This window comes from Cygnus olor, chromosome 20, assembly GCF_009769625.2.
Source record: "Cygnus olor isolate bCygOlo1 chromosome 20, bCygOlo1.pri.v2, whole genome shotgun sequence".
Lineage (NCBI taxonomy): Eukaryota > Metazoa > Chordata > Aves > Anseriformes > Anatidae > Cygnus > Cygnus olor.
Window position 1 is genome coordinate 6,237,776 of NC_049188.1, and position 21,972 is coordinate 6,259,747.

General features: G+C 43.3%; 1 protein-coding gene and 1 long non-coding RNA gene across 14 annotated transcripts in view; one reads left to right on the forward strand and one right to left on the reverse strand.

Annotated features, from left to right (window-relative positions):
- Window positions 1-21,972, reverse strand: part of MYO1C (myosin IC) — a 59,440-nt gene that overhangs the window by 19,621 nt on the left and 17,847 nt on the right. For 3 of the 13 annotated variants that reach the window (XM_040532244.1, XM_040532253.1, XM_040532255.1), the window contains exons 2-3: window positions 3,131-3,286; window positions 2,379-2,494 (exon numbers count right to left, since the gene is read on the reverse strand). In XM_040532244.1, coding sequence (XP_040388178.1) covers window positions 2,379-2,494; window positions 3,131-3,286 — 272 coding nt within the window. Of the gene's footprint in view, window positions 1-2,378; window positions 2,495-3,130; window positions 3,287-3,564; window positions 3,655-4,382; window positions 4,526-7,145; window positions 7,161-11,485; window positions 12,247-12,319; window positions 16,258-17,243; window positions 17,671-18,148; window positions 18,164-18,752; window positions 18,812-21,972 lie in introns of those variants that run through there. The other 10 variants (XM_040532246.1, XM_040532243.1, XM_040532252.1 and 7 more) reach the window with 10 other exon arrangements.
- On the forward strand, window positions 16,277-17,800 carry LOC121057716. The gene is made up of 2 exons (XR_005813898.1): window positions 16,277-16,579; window positions 17,202-17,800. It is a non-coding gene; the product is annotated as an uncharacterized LOC121057716 (long non-coding RNA).

Genomic DNA, 21,972 nt, shown 5'->3' on the forward strand with positions numbered 1-21,972 from the left:
CCTCAGCTGTCCTACACGTGGTTATCAAGCACATACCCTGTCTTCATACAATTCATACACTTGACAACCTTTTAATAATTATTGGGTTTTGCTTCTTCTTCTACTATTTTTTTTTTAATTCTCGTGCTGTAAAATTAATTAAAAATGATCACACCAAAATAACAGCCATGGCCTCCTCAAGTCTATTAATACCTGGTGCTAAAGCAACACCGCTGAGCTACCTAGCAACACAACTGCACGCTTACCCCACTAAATTCAAGTCCTTCTCTTCCCATCCAAACTCTGTCTCTGGAGTATTTTGAAAGCAAAACAGTTGAATAAATATAAATTCCATTTAAATTTTATGGACTGCCTCTAGACTGCATGTTTTTACTGGGGGAGTTTATGGTACTTGAAGCAGAACGCTAACAGTCATGCACACCACTTGCAGAATCCCCTTTACTTAAGGACGTTCACTGTCCCATTTGCAGTCACCATCTCTGAGCCCCGCGGCAGGCTATAAATAGGACAGGATGTGACACAGCACCCTGGGAAGTATGCTGCGTTTCAAGACCACAGGGCTACATTTTCTCCTTTGAATGACTACATGTGATGCGCTTCCCAGAGAACCCTGTGCTCAGGCCAAGCTTAAACTCTTTTGACACTGGAGTAGCAAAACTTTCTAGAATCAGCTTAGAATAAGAGAAATAGCAAAAAAAGGCACCCGAAATACTGTAAAAGAAGAAGCAGTGAGTACCATGCTACAGATAATTTCAGTGGTCTGCAGAATATTTTAAAATGCATAAATAATCAAATGATATAATGTTTTTTAATGGGATGCTAACAACAGTTAACAAAGAACACACTTTTTCCAGTTGGAGCAGCACTGGTGTTTGGTATCACAGCTCTCAAGGGTTTTTACTTACGAGCTGCACATTTTACAATTTCTCCTGGGACTAGTTACAACAAGGAAGAAAACAGCTTAAGAAATAATCAGCTACTTTGTTATTTAAATCATTTTGTGTAGCACTCACAGAAATTAAAGCAGAGCTGCCTAGCCCTCCACGTCACACATTAGCATTGCCATCGTGCTCAGTCCTGCACTTACTGCACACATATAAAAAGGTAGCCACAGTCCCAACAATTTTCCAGGGAGTCACAAAGTTATCATCCCATGACAAAGGAGCCAGTAAGAGCGCCTAGATCACAAGCCAAAGTGATGAAGCCTGAGGCATGAGCTGCTACCTCTGCACCACCTCCGTTGCTTCATCAGGAACTGCCTGATGCTGATTTGAGCTACTGCTGATTACTTTTTGGGGGAAGGCCTCTCTTATTTAGGGCATCCGCACATAAACAGAATGTGCTGACGCATCTAGATCAAGGGGAAAACTTAGCAGATTTGAATTCTGGGGTTTTCTGGTCTAACCATCTCCCATGTAGATCCACAAAAGAAGCCTGAAACACTACAAAAATCACATTTTTACCCTAACAAATACAACTTCAAATATTCAGACTTTCCCAAGTAATGGCGTTTCTCTCCCCCTCTGTGCTCATAGCGCATTCTGTTTTGCTTACTCTTTTGGGTTATGTGCCAGTAATAAGAAACAATCCAAATAGTTTGCTCAAAAATAATATCATCTGCTCTTCCAAGACCTCTTTAAAAAAAAAAAAAGAAAACACACACAAAAAAAAAAGCCTCCAAGAAGTGCTCAGAATTTGGCCCTTGGCGCTGAAAGAAAGCATTTTTGAGCCAAACGTCCTCAGCTCCCAGTCGTCTTTCTCTTTCAGTCTGACAAAAAAATTCAAATGCTTTCAAAAATAACTTTCAAACCTCAAACTTTTTTTTTTTTTTTCAAATGGGAAATTGGGAATGCTCACCACGCCAGACCATGTAAATAAATACATTCCTTGTTCCAACAAGACTCATGGTATCATAGCAACAGGGGAAATACCAGATAAATATTGGTCAGGCAGTAACAGGAGAGGTAGGAAAGAAACCACTGCACATATATACATACTCTTTCCCCTAGTTAGCATTATGCTGAATGAGCGATGTAGCAGGAGGGGAAACTCACGATCCGGACATGCAGACCCCAAGTAACCTTGGAACAATGAACTCCTGTTCTGCCAGGGCTGGGTAAGCAGCTCTGTTCCTCCAGCCAGGAAGGAACCACCTCCCTTTCCAAATACTGCTCTTGCAAAGGCAACTCATCCTCTTTGGAGAGAGAAACAGGAATAGAAAGAGCCGTACACCACACCCTGTAAAAGATCCTTTATATCCCTATGATTTTTAGGGCATTATCTGGGACAAGTCCTATTTGCTTGCTTTCACATGTCATTACTGCACACGTCGGTGTGGGAATGGCACAAACTACGCTGTTTACCCACAGGCCACTCACAGGTGAGGAGAAACTTCATAGAAGCTGACACCGCGGTATCGCTCCATGTTCTGTTTACTGTAGATTTCCAGTTCCTTGTATGGATTAACAGACACCAAAACCGAGCCAATGTATGTCTGAAAAAGAAAGCACAAAACGAAGAGGTTACATAAGGACTAGCAGCGGATTCTCTGAGAGCCCAGAGTTGCTCAGAAAGCTCATGTGGTTGACAAGCCCTGCCTGCAGCAGGGGATGCTGCTAAGGGCCTCCAAAGAGCCAAGGGTGCTGAAGATGCGACCTCCTCATGCAGTACGACATTGCGGGAGTTATGCTAGACCCCTCATCCCTGCTGGATAAACAGCACCTACGCATGGTTTTCGTGCTTCTAACAAGCAAGAATACCGGATTATTTCTCATATACTATCTGGGATTAGGTTCAAGCCTGGGGTTGCTGAAAGTCCACCACAGAGTGAGTTCATGAAATGGAAGAACATGGTGTGAGTAGAAAGTGGTGTAAGTTGGCTTTTCAGTGCTGGAAGGACCAGTAAACGCCAGTAGACCTCAACTGGATCACTGCAAAAGAGGCCCTTACATGTATTAACATTACCCTGTCCCAGACTTGTTCTGAGATGATCAACCATGGTCTATTCAAGCTGATACCATCGTCTCCGAATCCCCACAACTGCTGAACAAAGTATGGTATGCCTGCTGTATCGAATACCCAAATTCAGGTCACTTGTGAAGACTTTGGTTTCTGCTCCTTTGTTACTCACATAGATGAGATTCTCCTTGAAGCGCTTACGCAGATTTTCAATGAACGCTGCTTCACTGGTGAAGTTCTCCAGCAGGACAAAATCCTGCACCCCCACGCGGTCGCGGGCTGTCAGCGCGCTCTCCATGGTCAAACGAACACCGTTACTCCCTGCTCCCTGCAAGCAAAAGCAGAGGAAGGTTGGGACAACTGTGGTTTTCTGTGCAGCTCTCTGAGTCCATAAGAATGATTAACCACAATTAATCATGGACAACCTATAAATAGGAGAGGACATTAGAATAACCCTCCTACTGTTGAAAATGTTAGATCACGTATACTAACACTTTATCAGTTAGTTTATAATAATTGTTTTGATGGAAGACAAGCCAGCATTAGGGAAAAGTTATTGCTAAACTTCCAACCACTTTAAGTAAATCAATCAATCAAGCATTTTACATAAAGAGAATAAAGTAGGATTTCCTTTCCCAGGCATCCTTCAGCAGGAGTGAGACTGAAAAGTGCTCTCCTCTCTACTGTTCCTTTTCTCTCATAACGGGAAGTCATAAGGAATCTTTTATGACTAACGATGATTCATCTCATGAGCAAACGGCTTCACATTACTGACCAATTTAAAAGTTTTAGCAAGATACCGAATGGGAAATTCTAGGAAAATTCAGTAGTAACAGAAAGGGACACTTTGGCATCCCATGCCACTGCTACGAATTTAGACTGTGACACTAACATCTATCCCATATATCAAGCAACTTCTACTCCTGACACTCTTTTAAAGGCTACATCTTCAGTGTGATGTGGTTCAGACACAGCCATCTTTGGAAAACATGGGTCTGCTGACTTCTTACTTTATTCAACCTCACATACTAAAACAGGGGGAGGAAATGTGCATGAGTGACTCAGTCACTACTTGCAGGGAAAATTTCTATTAAATGCAATTAGACCCGACAGACAGACGATGTACGAGGCAATGACAACGAGAGACAATACAGAAATCAGAGAGGAGATACAATGTATTAAAAAATTTGCCTCACATCTGTCTGCGTTTCCTTATGGTATTCTTAAATTCTTCTTACTCTGCAAACTCCTCACAGCAGGCACCCTTCTCTTAAATCATTTCCCTAAAGCACTACTGCCTTTCAGAGGATCTCTTGTTGGGATATTCCCATCACTGGCACAAATGCCATTGGAGCTTGTTCCTGAACGGGCTCATGCAATAACAGCAACACCCAGTCACCCTCTCCTGTAGGAGTTTTACACACCAGGAATGCTGGACCGCTGTTGAAACACTGTCCTCCAGCCCGAAAACCCTGCACAATGATGTAGATGATTTTTGCTGACTCACGTTGCCAGGTAGTTCCTTTCTGCTCCTTCTCAAGATATAATAGTGGTCAGAGCACAGGGACTGATGGCGTGCAGGGAAAAAAAATAAAAACAACCTTGGTCAGAAGAAATCTTAGCTTAAGGTTTGTTAAGTAGTAATAAAGGGAAGACTCACTGAAGTATAAATTTGGGCTCAAATAGGTGCAAATTCCCTCAGCTTGCAGTTGGTTAGACTTACCAACCACTTACAAAAGAAGTTTTGCCAAATTATGCAAGTTATAATTGGCTTCTTTCCTGAAAGCCAAATGCCTGGGCATAAGTCATTGCATGAAACTAGCAGCTTTCAAAAAGAAAAATTAGCTCCTACAAGTTGCTACTAGGAAATCCCAAATCCAGATCCACCTTAATGGCTCAAACTGTACCACAGAGAAACACCATTTTAATTTTCCTTTTTATTTTGTTTTAAGTTGGTCTCATAGTCTGGAAGGCCTGATTTGTGAGCTTTGAAAGGCCAAGTTTGGGAGAATTCTGCAGGTACTGTCATGAGTAATCCTTTTTAAACGTCCAAACCTTCCAAGCCAATTCCTCCATGCCTTCAGCAAAGTGTTTTGTTGGCTTTTTTCTACCTTCTTTGCCAAGGCAAAAAGGAAAGGTGTAAGCCCTGGAGAACAAAGGTGGTGAGATAGAGGACATCACTGGCAAAACAAACAGGGATAAACCACATACAAATAAACTCTGCCTAGGAATTAGAAGGCTTATATCACAGCCGTGTAATTCTGGAGCAGCTTTCGGACAAGGTAATGGGAACACAGGCAGTAACGGAAGAAAATCAGTAGTTTGCAAGTGGCTGAGCTTACGAATACAGTTTTAAAACAGCTGCCTCAAAAAAATGACTGAGGAGAAACTTCCACCCTCGCACAGTTAATCCAAGTTTATATAATCCTGAAGACTTTCACAGAAAACGTCACTTAGCAGTTTCAGCAGCTCTTTCATCAGCCACTCCCTCGAGCTCAGGACAAACTGATCCCAGCTGTAGGCATCCAGCCTAAGGAAGAAGCAAATCCATCCCGCTTCCAACACAGAACACTGTACTTCGGCCGCCTCCTTCGGGACAGGCATTTAATCCTAAGAAGCTGTCAGTTTGCTCCATGCTTTTTTCCTCTCGTTAAAGTTCAATCTCTTTCAGTGAGAAGAAAATAAATACCCCAAATTTTCGGTCCATTAAAAAAAAAACAACTAAATGCAACTTTTCAGCAGTAATTAAACATGACCAGGTTATGTTCTCCCCATGATACAGTCAGATTCTCCAGAATTTAGTCAGTGCTGTACCCTCCCAAGGCTAAGTTCAATGCAAATACAATATGTCAGTCACAAACCACGTGCTCCTCTGTGCCACCATCTGATCGTTTGCTTTATTGCTTAGGTCCAAGCCTACCACCAACTTAAAATGCCTACATTAACCATTTCACTACCATTAACTTCAACGGATGCCACGTTGAGGGGGGTAAAAATCAATTCTTTTTAAAAATGGAAATAGAACAGTCATGCAGAAGGAAGAAAGTGGACAAAGACGACACTACATTGGGAATACAGTCACAAAGATGACTGTATGTTCCTACTGAATGATGAGTATGACAGTGAGGCACTACATAAAAATAACTAAAATGTTAGTTATTTTATGTTAGCAGGCAGACATCAAATCGGGTGGCTGTAAATTAATGCTAGAAAACGCTGGCTGGGAGTTAAAAGAATGTTACAGTGAAGCTAATTAACTTAAAGCAGCAACAGGACTCACTCCCTTAGCACCTTTGCAGCAAGACTTGCTTTTAATAGATAGATTCTCTCTGCCAAAACACCTCTGGCTGACGTACTGCTCATTTACAACATCCTCTGGCCTGTGCTATGCAAGAGATCAGCTTGGACAATTCTGAAAGCCCTGTGGTAGGGAGCAAGTATTCCAGGTAATTAGGAGAATATAGGCTGTGAGGGTCCGACTGGGGCTTTCCTTGTGAAAATCAGTTTTCCTAAAAGAGCACAGAGGGAGCCGAGCCGCTCTCACAGTGAGAACGCAGGCAAAAGGGGCTGCCCCACCTGCCCTCCGTGCAACTGGCTCTAGCACTTGTGCAATACGTTAGACTGGAAATCTGACCAAAAATAACATTAACACAGATTTTTTGTAAATTATTTTAATCTAGGTCATTTTCCCACTCTAGCTCCACATGTAATCACTCACACAGCTGACAGGAGGAAGCATTTCAGCAGCAGGGCCAGTTTAGGCCATTTTCATCTGCTTGTGAAACTATCTGAGAGGCAAGTTACAGCCTAATGGCTCACCACCACCAAAAGGAGAGCATCCCCTCCTTTGGATTTTGCCTTCGTGGCACTTGTTAACTCAAGCGATTACCTGCCTCTGAGCTGAAGCGATGAAAACCAATACAACAATAAACCATAAACCTGCAAAACAATAAGCAGATGAAAAGAACCAGGCAGTTTTCTGTCAACTCCGTGAGTCGAATCATCTTACTCTGGGATCAGGTGAGTGTCAGACTCAGGGCAAGAAGGAAAGGGAGCACAGATGCCCGACAGTAACATGTAGCTAGGTCACCTCAGCCACACGTACCCTCACCCTGCCTACAGGACTCAAAAGAAGGACGAGGCTAAGGATCCCTGCCTTTGTGGGATATACCATGGTAATGCCTTACCTTGGGCCTCTCACACCCAGCATGGGCTGCAAGCAGGGAATTGCAAAAATCTGAGCAACCTCCACCTGATCTTGGTGCCTCTTGGTGCCTGTGGGCTTAGGAGTGCCGCTGTCTTCTCTTTCAAACTCATCTTTCCTCCCTAAAATCACTGTCCTAATGGTCACTCCTGCTTGGGAGAATACAAGCTGACCGTGGCCACTGCATTTCTTGAGCCCATCTCGAGGTACAGCTCCAAGGGACTCATTCCCACACTATTTTAACCCACTCCTTACTTTTAATCTCTTCTCCAGAGCTGTCAGCACAACAGTGGCTCGCTGCCAGGAAAGGAAAAGCCGTCACTCCTGAATGGTGGGACCGAGCCAGTGCAATTACCAAAGCAGTGCTACTTCCACATGCCTTTTTCTTCCGTGTGATTACATTTTAGGAGAGACTTTCAGCTGGTGTAAATTGGTGCTGCTCAATGCAGCCTGCAGAGCCAGGTTTATGTTGGCTGACGTTCCAGCCTTTCTTTGTATTCATGCAACAGAGTCAACAAGACCAGAAAATACCCTTATGAACAGCTCCTAGGAGTACAAAAGTTACTGAGTTTGTAAATCCCTGACACAGTACTGCGAAGGTGTAAACAAATATTTTACTTTTAAACTGTGCGAAGTGCCAAAAGCATGATAAAGACTTTCCTCTGCTCAGGACTTGGAGATCCAATACACCTCGAAAACAAAACCCAACGCTTTCTGAACTCCGCACAACAAGTTCCAAAGCACTTGAGTCACTCAGTCAGTCTGAGCACATCTGGGGAATTTTTCTTTTGTGAAGGAAGAAGAGAGAGGGCAACTCTTTGCCACCAGCACAGGAGCCCAGGGCCGACATGAACTGAGCAAGTAACTCCCACCACTGCTTTGTCCATGAGCTGGTCCACGGCTGCGCAATAGACTATATCCCCACATGTGTGTAGGAAGGAGTCTTTTATACCAAAATTTCCTAGCCTTGATTCCCAGAGGGGTAACTGAGTGGCCAGTATTGACACAGCAATTCCAGACACACAAGTGCTGCTGACTTCTTCCTGGAGCATCCCTGAGCGACGCGTGCGAAAACACCTGGAGCTCTCAAAGTGAATGGTCTTACACGGAGCAGGGAAGCTTTATCATCACCTGATTTAGAAAGAAAAGTCGCACAACAAAAATGAGAGTTCTGCTTCTAAATCTATAAAGTATGTTTGTAATATTTTCCTCTGATGATGCATTGTCACAAACGAGCTCGCATCCATTCAGCAGAGCAGGAGACTTGCAGTATGCTGACTGCAGGAAGCTGGTGCCACATGGAAAGAGTCAGGCATCTTTTATCTCGGTATCAAGAGAAAGATGATTGATCTGCAGGTTCCAGAAATAGTTACAAAGCCGGGAACGGAAGAACTGGCAAGGACCAAATGCGAGTGGGAGGGGAAATTCAGATTAGATTCTAGAGGACAATAAGAAGTTCAAACCAATAATGAACTTCTTGTGGAGAGGTGGCAGTTAAAGCACATTTGTCTCCTGGGTTGTGTAACATTCTTCAGTGTCATGCCAAAGCTGCAGGAAGGAAAATAAAATTCTCCAATTTCTGCTCTACTCTAAAGCCTGGGAAAGGGTTTGGACAGGGCATGGGCTAGACTGCAGAGCAGACAAAAATCAACTATTTTATCCAGGGCTTCAATTCCTGAGGTGTGGAACGGGATAGCTTTTCTTTCCTTTTATGTTGAGAAAGCAGTAATGAAAGCAGCTAAGGTGGATCTGAATTAGGGGATCTTAGTCAAGCACTTGCTGCCTGCTAGTGAAACCCCAACAGATCGAAGTGCAGCCACTTGGTGCTCTCCAACTTTTTGCCACCCTGAAAATCAGCCACGCATTTTCGACACACAACACTCTGTTAGCCAACAGCTGGGGTGGAGAGAGCGTTCCCTGACAGACAGCCCCATGGCTCATGTAAAAATCCTCTTCAAACAAACACGTGGATTTGCTTGCCCTTTCTGAAGCTACCTGAGCTCAAGCAAGAATTTATATGGCACACATCTCATGTATTGGGCTTGTTTAATAATCAAACTTTTTTTTTTTTTTTTTTTTTTTTTTGGAATCCCAATGAGGAGTGCCATATTTCCCACGAAGTGGTAAGCTGTTTGGAGCAGGCAACTTGAGACAAATCAGGATGCTCAGACTGAATGAGATCAAGAACAGATAAAAACTCTGAGGACATGGACTAGCAGAGAAAAAGGGAACAACCTTGCAAAGAAGTTACCATGTCAGATGCTGCCACTCAAGGACCATTTATAGCAGAACGATTTTTTTGATTCTGGCTTCTTTCAGAGCACTCCATCGCCAACAAAGGAATGTCTGGAGTAGGGGAGCACTTTGCCTGTGCTAGAACATGGTTCTCCCTCTCTGATACTTCCCTCCTGATCCTAAAACACATATTGAACAGATTTAACTATAGAATACACTATTCCAAAATGATATTAAGGAGAGACAAGTGCCACTTCCTTGACTAGTTCCTGTATTTATTTTGAAGTCTTCCATATTTTACGTAGAGACAAGCTGGAATACATTAAAACATAAAATAATCAGAAATATAGGGGAAGCAAGCTTATTTTGCTCTTGCAAAGATTTGTTCTTACATCTGTTAGCAAACTGCCTCGAAGGTAGTTTCCCTACGTTCCGTCTCCCCCACTTTCCAAGCTACAGAGCCATTTAATCTCCCACCCTGAAATGAAAGCAGAATGGGAAATGCGAGCAATGTAATCACACTGTGTGTATATTTTAAGTATCTATTAAATGCATGTAGGTCATGGGGAGTTAAAACTGTGAGAGCAAAAATTTAATCTTTGAAAAATAATAACGCAGGGTGCGGATGTTGCTGCAGTTAATTATTACTCTTAATATATTAATCAATGACATTTGACACTTGCAATATTTAGAATAGTAAGAATTTATCTAAGGAGCTCAAATGTAAATTAGAAATGCAAATAATGATGGACCATAAAGCAAAGGAAGCCATGGAGATTTGCATGGGAAGCAGGTAATATTGTTTGTTGTGTGTTTATATTTATATTACATTTTAATTATTTTTTTTATAATTATATTTTCTGGATGATACTCTTTTTTTTTGGCGGGGGGCGTAGGAAAAAGGGAATCAATTGTTAGTGAAAAGACAAAGGTAATTTTAAGGACTGATCTGAAGGAAAGAAAAACTGTTCACCCCTCAGAATGGATGCCGATATTTCAATAAACAAGCTCAATATAAAATAGCAAAAAAAATGAATGAGGCAAACCAGAAAAATCACAAAGGCTAGAGAAGTGAATACACTGAATTTCTGTATTTAGGGAGCTGACGTTTTTGCTCCTGACCAGGTGGCACAAGCTGCTGGTAGCTCAGAGATGCTGCTGATACCACCTAGCAGTACCACCTGCGAGCTCAGGCCTGTGCATCCTACAGTAGCCACAGAAGACAAACAGATGACAAACATCAAGAACCAAAATTCGGACCTCTGCCTTCCCACAACACTTTCAGCTCAGTTTTGCCTTGACTTAGCTCAGACAGAGCAGGTGAGAGGGGAGCAGAAGCGCAAACACTGGCCTTCAGATGGCATGGACTGGCTTCCCTCGCCTCCCAGCTCGCAGCGATGGGGTGCTGCCCCCATGGCCCCACTCCCTGTTCTTTTCTGACCGCTGCTGCAGTCCCCTCTAAGCGCGCACATCCTTTCATCTCGCTACAAACACGGCGTGACTCACACTGTTATTCTTGCTGCGCTCTGCCCTTCCCCGCACTAGACGTTCCCGGTTCCCACCTTCTGCGCTGGATTCCACACACCCCACACTGCCATTTCAGACCATTAAGGCTTTCAAAGATAGTAAAGCTTTCCAAACAGAAGGCGCACTCCAGTGCATTCCCGGTGCACGAGAAGGGCACTTCCACACCCACATGTTCTCGGAGAATATCAACCACCACCCTAGACAACATCGCTGCTATCACGCTCGCATGTATCGCACCTAAAGAACCTTTTTCTATATCTGCTGCTGGACACAGGTTTGCTGGCTCCTCCATGCCAGGAGAAATCCAAATACCCTGCTGTTGGAAGTAGCTAGGCAGGTCCTCCACGAGCTCTGTGCTTCCCTTCATCTCCACGACTGCTTCTCAGGCAGCGGTCAACACTAAACTATTTGGGAAAAGATACAAGGATTTCTAGATTGAGCAGGGATGGGACACCCTGGTTCAACAGTTAGAGAGTTGTTTAAACCTCGAGACGGGTTGTTTTCAAACTTTCTCTTCCTAAATTTAGTAACTTTACCAATTAAAGCTTTGGACATTCTTACCCAGCCCAAATGCTGCATACGGTCTTTTTTTATAACGTTCCCTCATTCTTGACCTCGACATCTTCCCCTGTCAGTGAATTCCGTGGCACAGCTATGCATTGCATGAAAACAATCTGTACATCTATCTGACAGCTTTAACTCAGCTGAACGTCCCTCTTCCTGTGTCACACCACAGAGAACAGAAGCTCACGGTCTGCCCTCACTGTCGCAGTATTGTGTACGTCGTTTTTTCTCCTCTCTTATTCATCTTTTTCCAAGCAACAATCCTAATCCTCTCAAGCTTTTGCCACACGCTCCTTTTCCTAAGCTCTCGGTAGTTCTGCAATGCAGTACACAGACCCGGGCTTCCTGGTTGCTGCTAAAACATGGACAAAGTTTTGCTGAAGTAAATACACCCTGGAGGAACTGAGTGGCAATGAGTCCTTAAGCAGGTATTTCCTGCCGTTCTCTGGGGTGAGAGCACAGAGAAAGAAGCCGGGTGTCCCTGGGTATGACACAACCTGTGCCCACCACCCTTAGGATCCGTTCATGCCCCTTCCACCCAAGCGAAAGCTCCACCCTTTCTTCTCCCCTGGAGCACTGCGCCGCTAGCCCCCCTCTCTTCCCACTTTCTGAACTCCCACCTTGGCTTCCACCTCCAAACATCTGTCTCCTGTTGTTTTTTTCCCCCTATTTCAACCACTTTCGCGTAACTTTCCGACTGAAGCATTTTTCACAAAGCCGGCTCAAACATTTCATTTTCCTGCTGAAACCCTGGAACCTTTACTTCCCTTCTTCTGACTAGGTACGCATCTCAAAACTGCAAAAATGTCAGAAGAGTTCAATAAAGCTTACCGCGCCTCTGAACTTCATTTCTGCCTCCTTCCAGCTCTCACAGCACTTTCAGAGACTTGGTTTACGCTGCGGCATAAAGCAGGAATCTGAGGACAAGTTCTCTCTTCTGTCAGTTGCCTTATTTTTTTTTTCCTCTTTTTTTTTTTTTTTTTTTTTTTAATTACATTTCAGTGCAGTCAGAACTCCCTCCCTCCCACCAGCTCCTACTGGAGCATCCTGGAGAGGGCGTTTTACAAGGAAAGGGAGGGGAACTCCCCTCCCAAAGAGGAGGCACACACGGGCACAGACCATGAGAGGCAGTCCAAGAGGAAAGAAGTCAGCTGCAGCCTGCAGGCACAGTCCCCACTGCCCAACAACGGGGAAAAACGGAAAGTAATCACAGACGATGGAAAAACTGGTGCAGAGCCCAAGAGAAAACCACAGCAAACAGGACAGGAAGCCATATGCTCCGCTACGGGAAATCTGTGCGCTGGAACAGCAGCAGCAGCAGCAAGAGGGCTCCCCTAATCCTCTCCAAACTCACCCCAACCACAGCAAAATCTCCCGGGCTTATAATCACACTTGTGATCGTTCTCTCTGCAAATCAAAGGACCACAAAGAGTCCTGGGGTAAGACAGTTTGCCCGTCCTTGCAAGGACTTCGTGTATTTGCTCGGCAATATTTTATTCCCGAAACATTTTGAGACACCCACCTTCAAAATAGCCCCTCTGCACGGAGGTCCTCAAGGCCCTTAGCACAAAATAACCAGCTCTACCCCGTAAGACCCCTCCTTACAGGCCTTACAATCACAAGTAGCCCGTTTACCTGTCTCAGATGCCACCGGGGTTTGGTCTCACGTAAGATATTAATGGCCACAGCTACCCCAAGGCTGTGAAACCCCCCAGCATCCAGAGCTAAGGGCAGTTTGACAAAAACATGCACACAGCCTTTGCATGTGCTTTAGGTGGAAAGTGAAAGGACAAGAGGCAATAGACACAAGCTTGGAAGTAGGGAAATTCCAGTGAGATATTATGAAATAATTATATTACTTTTCACAATAAGAGCCGTCAAATACTGGAATAGGGACCCAAAGAAATTGTGAAACTCCATCCTTGGAAATACTCGAGACTCAACCAGACGAGGCCTCAGCAACCTGATCTAAACTGGCCCTGCTTCAAAGCAGGGTTGCAGAGACCAGCAGGTCCCTTCCAACTTAAACTATCCAATTATTCTGTTATTTCTCTCCTCGATGGCCTAAGCTTTGCGTCTATCCTGAAAGGCATTTCAGGTACAGCCAAGCGAAGCCAGAGAGCTGTTACAGATAGCACACTACCCTGGCGCAGGGCCCAGCCGAGCACAGCACCTGTCAGGTATTGCAGGTCACAAGCAGTTCACATGCGAGCGCACAAAGCTGCTGCCTGCCAGCTGCACTGGAGATCAGACAGACCCCTGCAGGAGGCGACTTCTGCCCTCAGCCATGTGATCTGCCATTTCCAAGCATCCGAAAAAATTAGTCATCCATTTGATCTGACTCGTGGCAGCTTGAAGAAGAGGATGGGTTTCTGTCTGTAAGTCTCACAACACAGATAATGACAACCTGCACAAGGCGTATTGCCACCCATTCCTCCTTTATACCACCCTTAACAGCCCCCCCTCTTCAAATGTTCTGTGATATGGGACTCTACAATTAGCCAGGAGCTACAAATTCAACATGTGTTTATCCAGAGTGTATAAGGCACTGCCCACACGCAAGGCAAAACACCTACCCTGCACCTGCAGTCCGGAGGTCTCCAACTTAATGTACCATTATAAACTCATCAGCTGAATTTTCAAATGTCACTTGCGCTAAATGCACACATCTGCACAGAGAAAACATCTGCACGGAGATTTATCCTAAAGCTCAACTTTACCCTTCCTGTAACAGGATTTGGAAAGTATGCATTTTGATAACTTAAAAAATAAAACATGATATATAATAAAAATTATAATCATGATAGAAGCCTTCCCCACTTAAAAGAAAATAAATAATATCCTCCAAATTAGTCACATGATGAGGGAAGTGCGTTGTTCGGTTTGTCACCTCTGTTCACATCCGTACAGTAGTGAACCAGTGATGACAGCTGGTATTCAGTGTGACAACGACTTCAGTGTGATACCTACATCTCAGGAGTATTTGAGGTGGTGCAAGAGGGAGGCTGCAGTCTCCTCTTTTCAGAAGACAATGAGCTGCAAGAAAGATCATATTCCCATTGATTTTGACACGATTCCTATGAATATTAGAGCTTGAGTTTAGATCGGGCTCTGTCATGGTGATAGAATAAAAGAAGAAAGCCAAAAGGAATGGATTTCCTTTCTCTAAAGACTCTTTGGTCCCTAGGTGTGTTGGTCTCAGATTGGATGTGGCTGCAGGACCCCAGGCAGCATGAGGCGCTACTGAATAAGCCTGACTACACTTAACTGCCCAGAACCAACATTACAAGCATCTCGTCTGCTGGATTGCATTCACAGACATCCACAGAGCAGTCACCACCCATACTCTGCAGCACCAAAAGGCAGGTTCTCTAAGCATTGAACAAGCAGAGCCATGAAATCATTCCCAAGCCCGACTGCTGCTGTTTCACAACCAGCACTATCTGGAGCCAGCTCTGCCCGTACGGTTTCAGTTTTTAACTTACCAAATTCTATTACAGTAAGGGTAAAGCCAAGCTTTAAAATGAAAATACATAAAGCGAAAAGCTAAAAAGTTTTGAAGTAAATCAAGTAAAGTGAAACAGGGCCATGCGTGGCCACTACTCAATAGGAGGCTATTTAAAACCCAAGAAATGAAGCCGATGTCAGTGGTTCAGTGCAGCACTGCTCTCTAATTAGCTCTGACCCAAGGCCCCAGCACTGATCTCAGAGATGCCGCACTGTGGTAATGTCGTTCGTCAGATGAGGAAGGTGCCAGCAGTTACAAGGACTTGTGATGAAGCCGGTATAACACCTTCTGAAGAGCTGCAGTGCCACCAGCACTAATTAGATTCCAGTCTGAAAAATAACTCGTAGCACCTCTCAATCCCTGCACAACTCTAATTGCCGTGATTTTTATTCACTTCTGATCGTCAACAAACTGAGGAGTTACGTGAATTGTTAACGGAAGCAGCCGGAGGACACGTTTCAAAGGTGGGTTTAGTGTTGGCCTGCTTTGGAGCATTTATTTAGAGCTTTCATTTCATTGAAAGAAAGAAACAATAATCCAAAACCCTGCTCAGTGCAGGTGCACAGGTTAAGATCAAAGGTAATCTAAGCTTTACTTCCCAAACTGAGCCACATCAGCCGTTACTGAATCACAACAGCAAGCCCTGAGCCAGGAGTTTTCCACCTATAATTAGAAATGTAGCCCGGCAGCTCTAAATCTTCAGGAGGAGAATGTCAGCTCTCCATTATCATTCGTCTAATCAGTCTAGTCTAGCCAAGCAACACAGAGGTCAGTAAAATTCATGTTTCAATTTTAAGTTATGTACCAGCATGGAGTTATCTTCACACTAGCAATTTCATCTTCCCCACTGTCTCCGCTTCCTAGCGATCCTTCTCAGAACACATCTTAAGCCTTAAAATGCCACCTAAGAGCAGAATAAACAAGTATATTCAGAAGTACATTTTTACACATTTCCCTTGGCTTTCTTATTTTGTTTTTAATGCAGTGGAACCTGCATTATTTATAGATTTTGTTTTTCTCTAACCAAACTACTACCCAACTGTTGTTGGGTAAAACGCTCCTGCTTGTGGGTTAGCCTAAATTAGGAGGGAACAAATATTTGGAAAGCAGAGATAACCACCATAATTTTGATTTATAAGATCTTGATGCTATTAAGGTGATAAAACCAGGCTCTTCCTTTCCAGTAACAGAGAGCCCAGCCCTTGTCTGATTTCTGCTGAGGATGGCTAGCTAGCTCTGTGTCCCTACTACAGGCACAGAGGGATGAATCAAGTTTTCCAGGCCTCGCCAGTCAGAAGTGACTCATAGAAACCCTGGATCAGAGCACTGGGATTGCTCTGCTCGATGCTGATAAGCAGCTGATTCCCTGCATACAATTTCACATTCAAAGCAAGGGGACTGGAAGGCTTTCCTGTCAGCCCTGCTCCGACAGGCTCCCGGAGCACTGCGTGACTTGCTACGTTACACCCGCGAGCAGTGCTCTCCTGAAAAAGAGTTTGGCCCCGTGAAACTGGAAGCAAGCAAACCACAGTCTGTGCCTGTGCTGTGCAGTGCAGATTCTACCACACAAGATAAATCTGGAGGTAAGAGATTCAGGCTTTGGTTTATGCTATTCAGAAGACAATGTGGATCACATCTACATTAGTCCAAAAACAAAGGATCAAGTTCATCTATAAATGCATAGATATGTATTTTAAATAACATTCATTATTTCTGCCTTGCAAAAGAACTGCAGAATAACACACATTCCATAATTAGAAAGTACTTGGCAAAGACACCATGGGAAACAAACCACCCTAAACAGGCCAGGAATTTGAGAGACTCCCTCTTGCAGGTCAGAGGAAAGTATTTTGCAAAAAATAGAAATTTCTTTAACCTATCACGTGTGTCCTGCTGTCCACATTATACTGATTGAAAACTGATTAAAACGCCTCGCATTTTTAAGACACCCTATCGCAGAAACTGGAGGTTCTGAGAGACATCTGGCCCATTGCTTAGGAAAAAAGCTGTGTTCCAGCAGAGGACAAACGTCTGACCGCACAACATCTGAATAAATCAACGCCCTGCCAAAGAAGCAACATTAAATATTGTAACAGGCTTGATAACAAGGCAGAATCTCTTCCCCATACTGTTAGCTCTGCTAACAATCGCCTGGTTTCTAACCCCTTTTGTTTGTACTGATGCACCTCTCCTTTCCCCATGCAGAGTGACCAGATGTCCCCAAAACAAGAAGTTAGCAAGAGAAACCTGGACGTAGGACATTGGACCCTGGAGACACAGCATTCCTGGTCAGTTATGAAACTGCAGAGCCACGAAGGTTAAATCGGCAGCCTGTTGTACTCACTAAAGAGGTGTCTCTAGATTGCAGAGTTCCTTAATTTTACCACGAACTTGATGACATCACCACTTCTCTGAATCCTTGAGTTCTGTGTGAACGTGTTTGCACTGCTGTAGACAAAAGCTTAAAAATATGATAGGTGTGGCCAAAAGGGTTCAAAACCCAGAAGACAAAGAATATTTAAATTATTATTTTGGATTCTAATTTATGCTTTGTAATGCCTAAAACTGTCAATACTGGTTTTGTTTGTTTCAAGGAAGCTTCAACAGTGAGAACACTGAACTTCTCTTCTTCCCAAGCTTAGTCTTTCACAAATAAACAAGAATAATACAAAAAGCTGGAATATTACAGAAAATGAAGATGCTCTCCTTGGACTCCTACACTTTTCGCTGTAAGTGCTATTCACTGTTTCGATACCTCTGACGATAACACATTTGAAAAATGGCAGATTAAAAGCCCATATGCAGTACTCGTATTTAGGTATGGCTCCTGCACACACACAATAATTCAGGGTCTATGACGCGAGTGAAAACAGAAACTGGGTTAATGCAACAAATTACGACAATTTCTCCTTGTTGTTGTTCTCTGCTGAACCAACGAAACAGAAATGGATGACCGGCTTTGACAGTGACCATCAGAACAAAGTCCTACTTCATAATTACCAGATGCCCTTAATATGATGCCAGTTGGTCTCATGCATGTGGACACTCTCACCGCGTCGCGCTCGCATGTTGCCCTTTGCAAGGCTTTGTTGGGTGCTCTACAGGACTGCAAGGCAGTCGTTACTTTAGCTGATTTTACAAACACAACTTACCCATTCTGAATCCAGCAGTAATTGTTGAACTAACTTCAATAGCAAAGAGTTTCAAAACAACAGTTAATTCAGTTTGATTGCTTTGCCCTTACTTTGATACAATAATTTTAAGCAGCTCCCCTGCAGAGTCTGTGGCAAGAACAAGAAGAGCCGTTTTGACGGAGCTGTTAATACAAACAGCCTGACTCAGTTCAGCTGATGTGCATTCCTCACAACTGACTTTCTAAACAGTCACTCCCAGTGGCAGGACCTACATCTTCCTTTTAAGGGGAAAAAATGTTTTCACAGGAAAAATTAAGTGTTCAAAGCCTTTACATATCTCTGTGCTTCAGTGACCAATCTCTCCTTTAAAAATACCTCCTTGTTGCACACTCAACAAAAACAACTCCCTCCTTAGCATAAAATTGTTCCTCTTTTTAACCACAGCCATTAGCTTTTTACAGATACGCTGGTAGATCCAGGTAAAACATCCTATTATATTATTTTTTAAAAGCGAGCCAACATGGAAAAAAAAAAAGAAAAACAAAAAGCAGTTTTCCAAGGCATTAGGAAGACTCATTTTGAGAGACAGAAAAATGGCTGAGAAAGAACAAGCAAAACTTACAGGCTGCAGACAACGCTTTACAGCTCACACTGGTGACTGACAGTTCCTATTCCTTCAAATTTCTTTTTCTGCATTTCTGAAAAGAGTCTTAGTGTTAGAAAGGGATTAAGATTGGAAAGCAATACAAAAATTTCTTTTTCTACCGACACTAGATAAGAGAAGAGTGAACAGTGCTGCTTTGCCTGCATGTTAGAAGAAGGAAACAGGATTTCCCTCTGCTACTCCCTGAACAAGGTCCCAAGGAAACGTTTCTAATAATAGGAAATTACTATATAAGGCCAGATCAGCACTAAACTGTTTGCAGTCTGGAAAAGAAGAACATACAAGCGTACTGAGCAGAGACACAGCTGGCAGAGCAGGGCTCTTCACACGTCAGTATTCTCCAGGAAGGCAGCAAGCAGTAACCTATGGCTCCCCTCCGCAGAGATGGGCAGTATTTAACCTGTGACTCCTCTCTCCTGAGCAGAAAGAGGCCTCTCCCACAGCCTGAAACAGAAAACTAAGTGTACGAATTAGAGCTGCTACACCCTTTTTATATCACACCCCTGCTTTTTTTCATGTGAGGAAAAGGATAGACAGAAAAGACTGAAATCTGTAAAGTAACACCTGCAAAGCAGGGCCGAGCACATCTCTGATACAGAAGGGGCAGGAAAAGACAGGGCCTGTCCTAACACACGATGTGGCCAGCAGTAATGCAGAAGAGGACAGCTCCCCTACCTGCCCTTCCTGGACAATAGATCACGACTTTAGAGTACAAGTTTGCTGCCCCATTTTATGAACTTGTCAGCTCTCTTGTTCATTTTGTTTTAAACTGTAAAGGTGTTGGGCACCTGTGGAAGGAGCCATTTAATTTACTTTAATTTTCAAAGCGTTCCCATATAACTGTATCCATTAATATCTTGCAGGCCAACAGTTTCAGCAACAAACAGTTGTACATAACTACAAGCCACGCACATACATCTCAGCAAAACTATCGGACTCACTTCTGCGTAGAGTAGTAATTGTAGCACCAATGCACGCTTCTGTCACTTGAACAGATACAAAACCTGCAAGCCCAGTTAAAAAGTTTTTCCTCCTTATAAAAGTGAAAGGGAGTTCCTACAACAAAGCTCGGAAAGACCTGAATTGGATAAAGTGATATAACACGAACATTTCCCTGTGCTCCCCAATGAGGGGTCTCTCTCCCTCTGTTTTGCCTTTGGGTAAGGCCAGAAGCTCTCAGCTCTCAGCTCAGAGAAGCATCCTGAGCATCCACAGTGTGACACAGCCCCTGAGCTGCCATGGAAATGAGTACAATGCATGTTCCCAGACAGGTTTATCCCCCAGACTTCTTTTCTGTCAGGAATAGATGTTTGTGACAAAACGGATAAATAATTTTGTACCTGTAGGCCTGCTACCTCCTACTTCTCTCCTGTCTACAAATGCAGCCCCTGCAGATTTGTGCAGCTTCTAGGGGAACGTGGAGCCAAATCCCTGCCAAGATTTTCAATGTATTAGCTGGTACGACCCCCTTGAACTGAAAGGGACAGTTTGCTGCAGCAAAGTTAGGCTGAGCACCTTAAAAAAAAGAAAGCAAGGCTACCCTTATGAAGGACTCTTTGCTGAGAAAGTAAGACGAGTTTTGACAGCTGGAGCACTATTCCACATCACGACATCTGGAGCTTTGCAATCCTGGTGAGAACAAGCTGAGATTTACAGTCTCTACGCTGTTACAGAGGATTGCTCCAGTGTAATCAGGCTCTCGGGTACATTCTTCACCAGTTGCTCACACCTTGCCCTCGTCCCCATGCTACCTGGCCAGAAAAGGGTGTATTAAAGTTTCCAGGGCATATAGCAATTCTGTCCCAGGAGGACGTTTCATATTTGACTTATATTTAGGGACATCTTGATTTCTGAAGACTTTTAAACTGACCTTTAGTTTTGTGTCCTGTTAAATACTTCACATTCTTGCCTGCATGGCAAGGGGGGAAACCAAGAGTTGGCAACAGGCAGGTTTTTTTTCAGAACTGGTGCTTATGACTTTTAGAGAAAATGAACTACAAAACTAAGTTTCAGATTAAATAACCTTATGCCTCTTTTCTGGTATCTGAAAGTTAATTTTGGAAAACAACAACATTTTGGGAATTAGCTTTCTGTGCATCTAACTCCGTACAAAGTCTCATCTTTAAGTCTGGACCCTAACACTGTTGTTTTCTCTACTTATTTTTGGTACAAAGTCACAGGATACAGTCAGTAACTTGTTCGTTCAGTTTCAAAAAGTCTACTCCAGGAGAAACAAGATATTTGAAGCTTTTCCTTTTGGTAAGGTCTGAATAAAGCTATTGTTGAATTCCTAGTCTGGTGTCAGAACCGTAACTTCTCTGCTACGCAGAAACTGGAGCACAGGTAAATCTTGATTATATTAAGATTCCGGTGTCACAAAAGTAAAGGTGAAATAGCTGAAAGTTTCCTGAAAAGCACGGGAGAGGGAATCACATGTGGAATATACTGCCTGATTTTTATTTTTTACTAAAATAACTTGTAGATGAACGATGCCCCAGAAACTACTCTTACTCCCCACTCCTGCTAGCGTAGTAACAAAATGACTGGTATGTAAAGTTTATCGTAGTGACAGGATTTATACATTAGCATAATTTGTGCCTCAAGTTTAGGGAAATGTTGACGTAAGCACTTCCATATTGGTACAATAGCATCTGTCATAGGTTTGTTCCACGTAACATCTATAGTTTCCTTAAAAAAAAAAAAAAAAAAAAAAAACCACACCAATTTGCAAGTATTCTGTGACATTTCATTCTGACACCAGAAGCAGGTGAAGCCTGAGAGAAACAACATTCTTATTTTCCTTCTGGGTGTGACTCTTTAGATGAAAACCTAGCAATGCTGTGAGCAAACTACGAACTACCAAGCGGAGCCAAGTTCCATGAGCCCAGAAAAAGGACACATTCAATCCTGCAGACATTCAAACAAGTGGAGTAGTTTTTAATTTGATGATTTATAAGCGCAGAGTTTACAGGCACAATTTGTACTTCCACCACTTTTTTCCCTCTGTCCCAAACTGACTTTGCTGGCCTAAGATAGGCGGTTATTTTGGGATAGTGAAAGCTTTAAAGTTCCAATAAGACTATTAGAAACACATATGGTACAGAACTTCTTTCATACCCTTCTTTGTAAGGGAACAAAAAGCATTTGGCATTTGCTGTGATGGCATAAGTCCCCTACA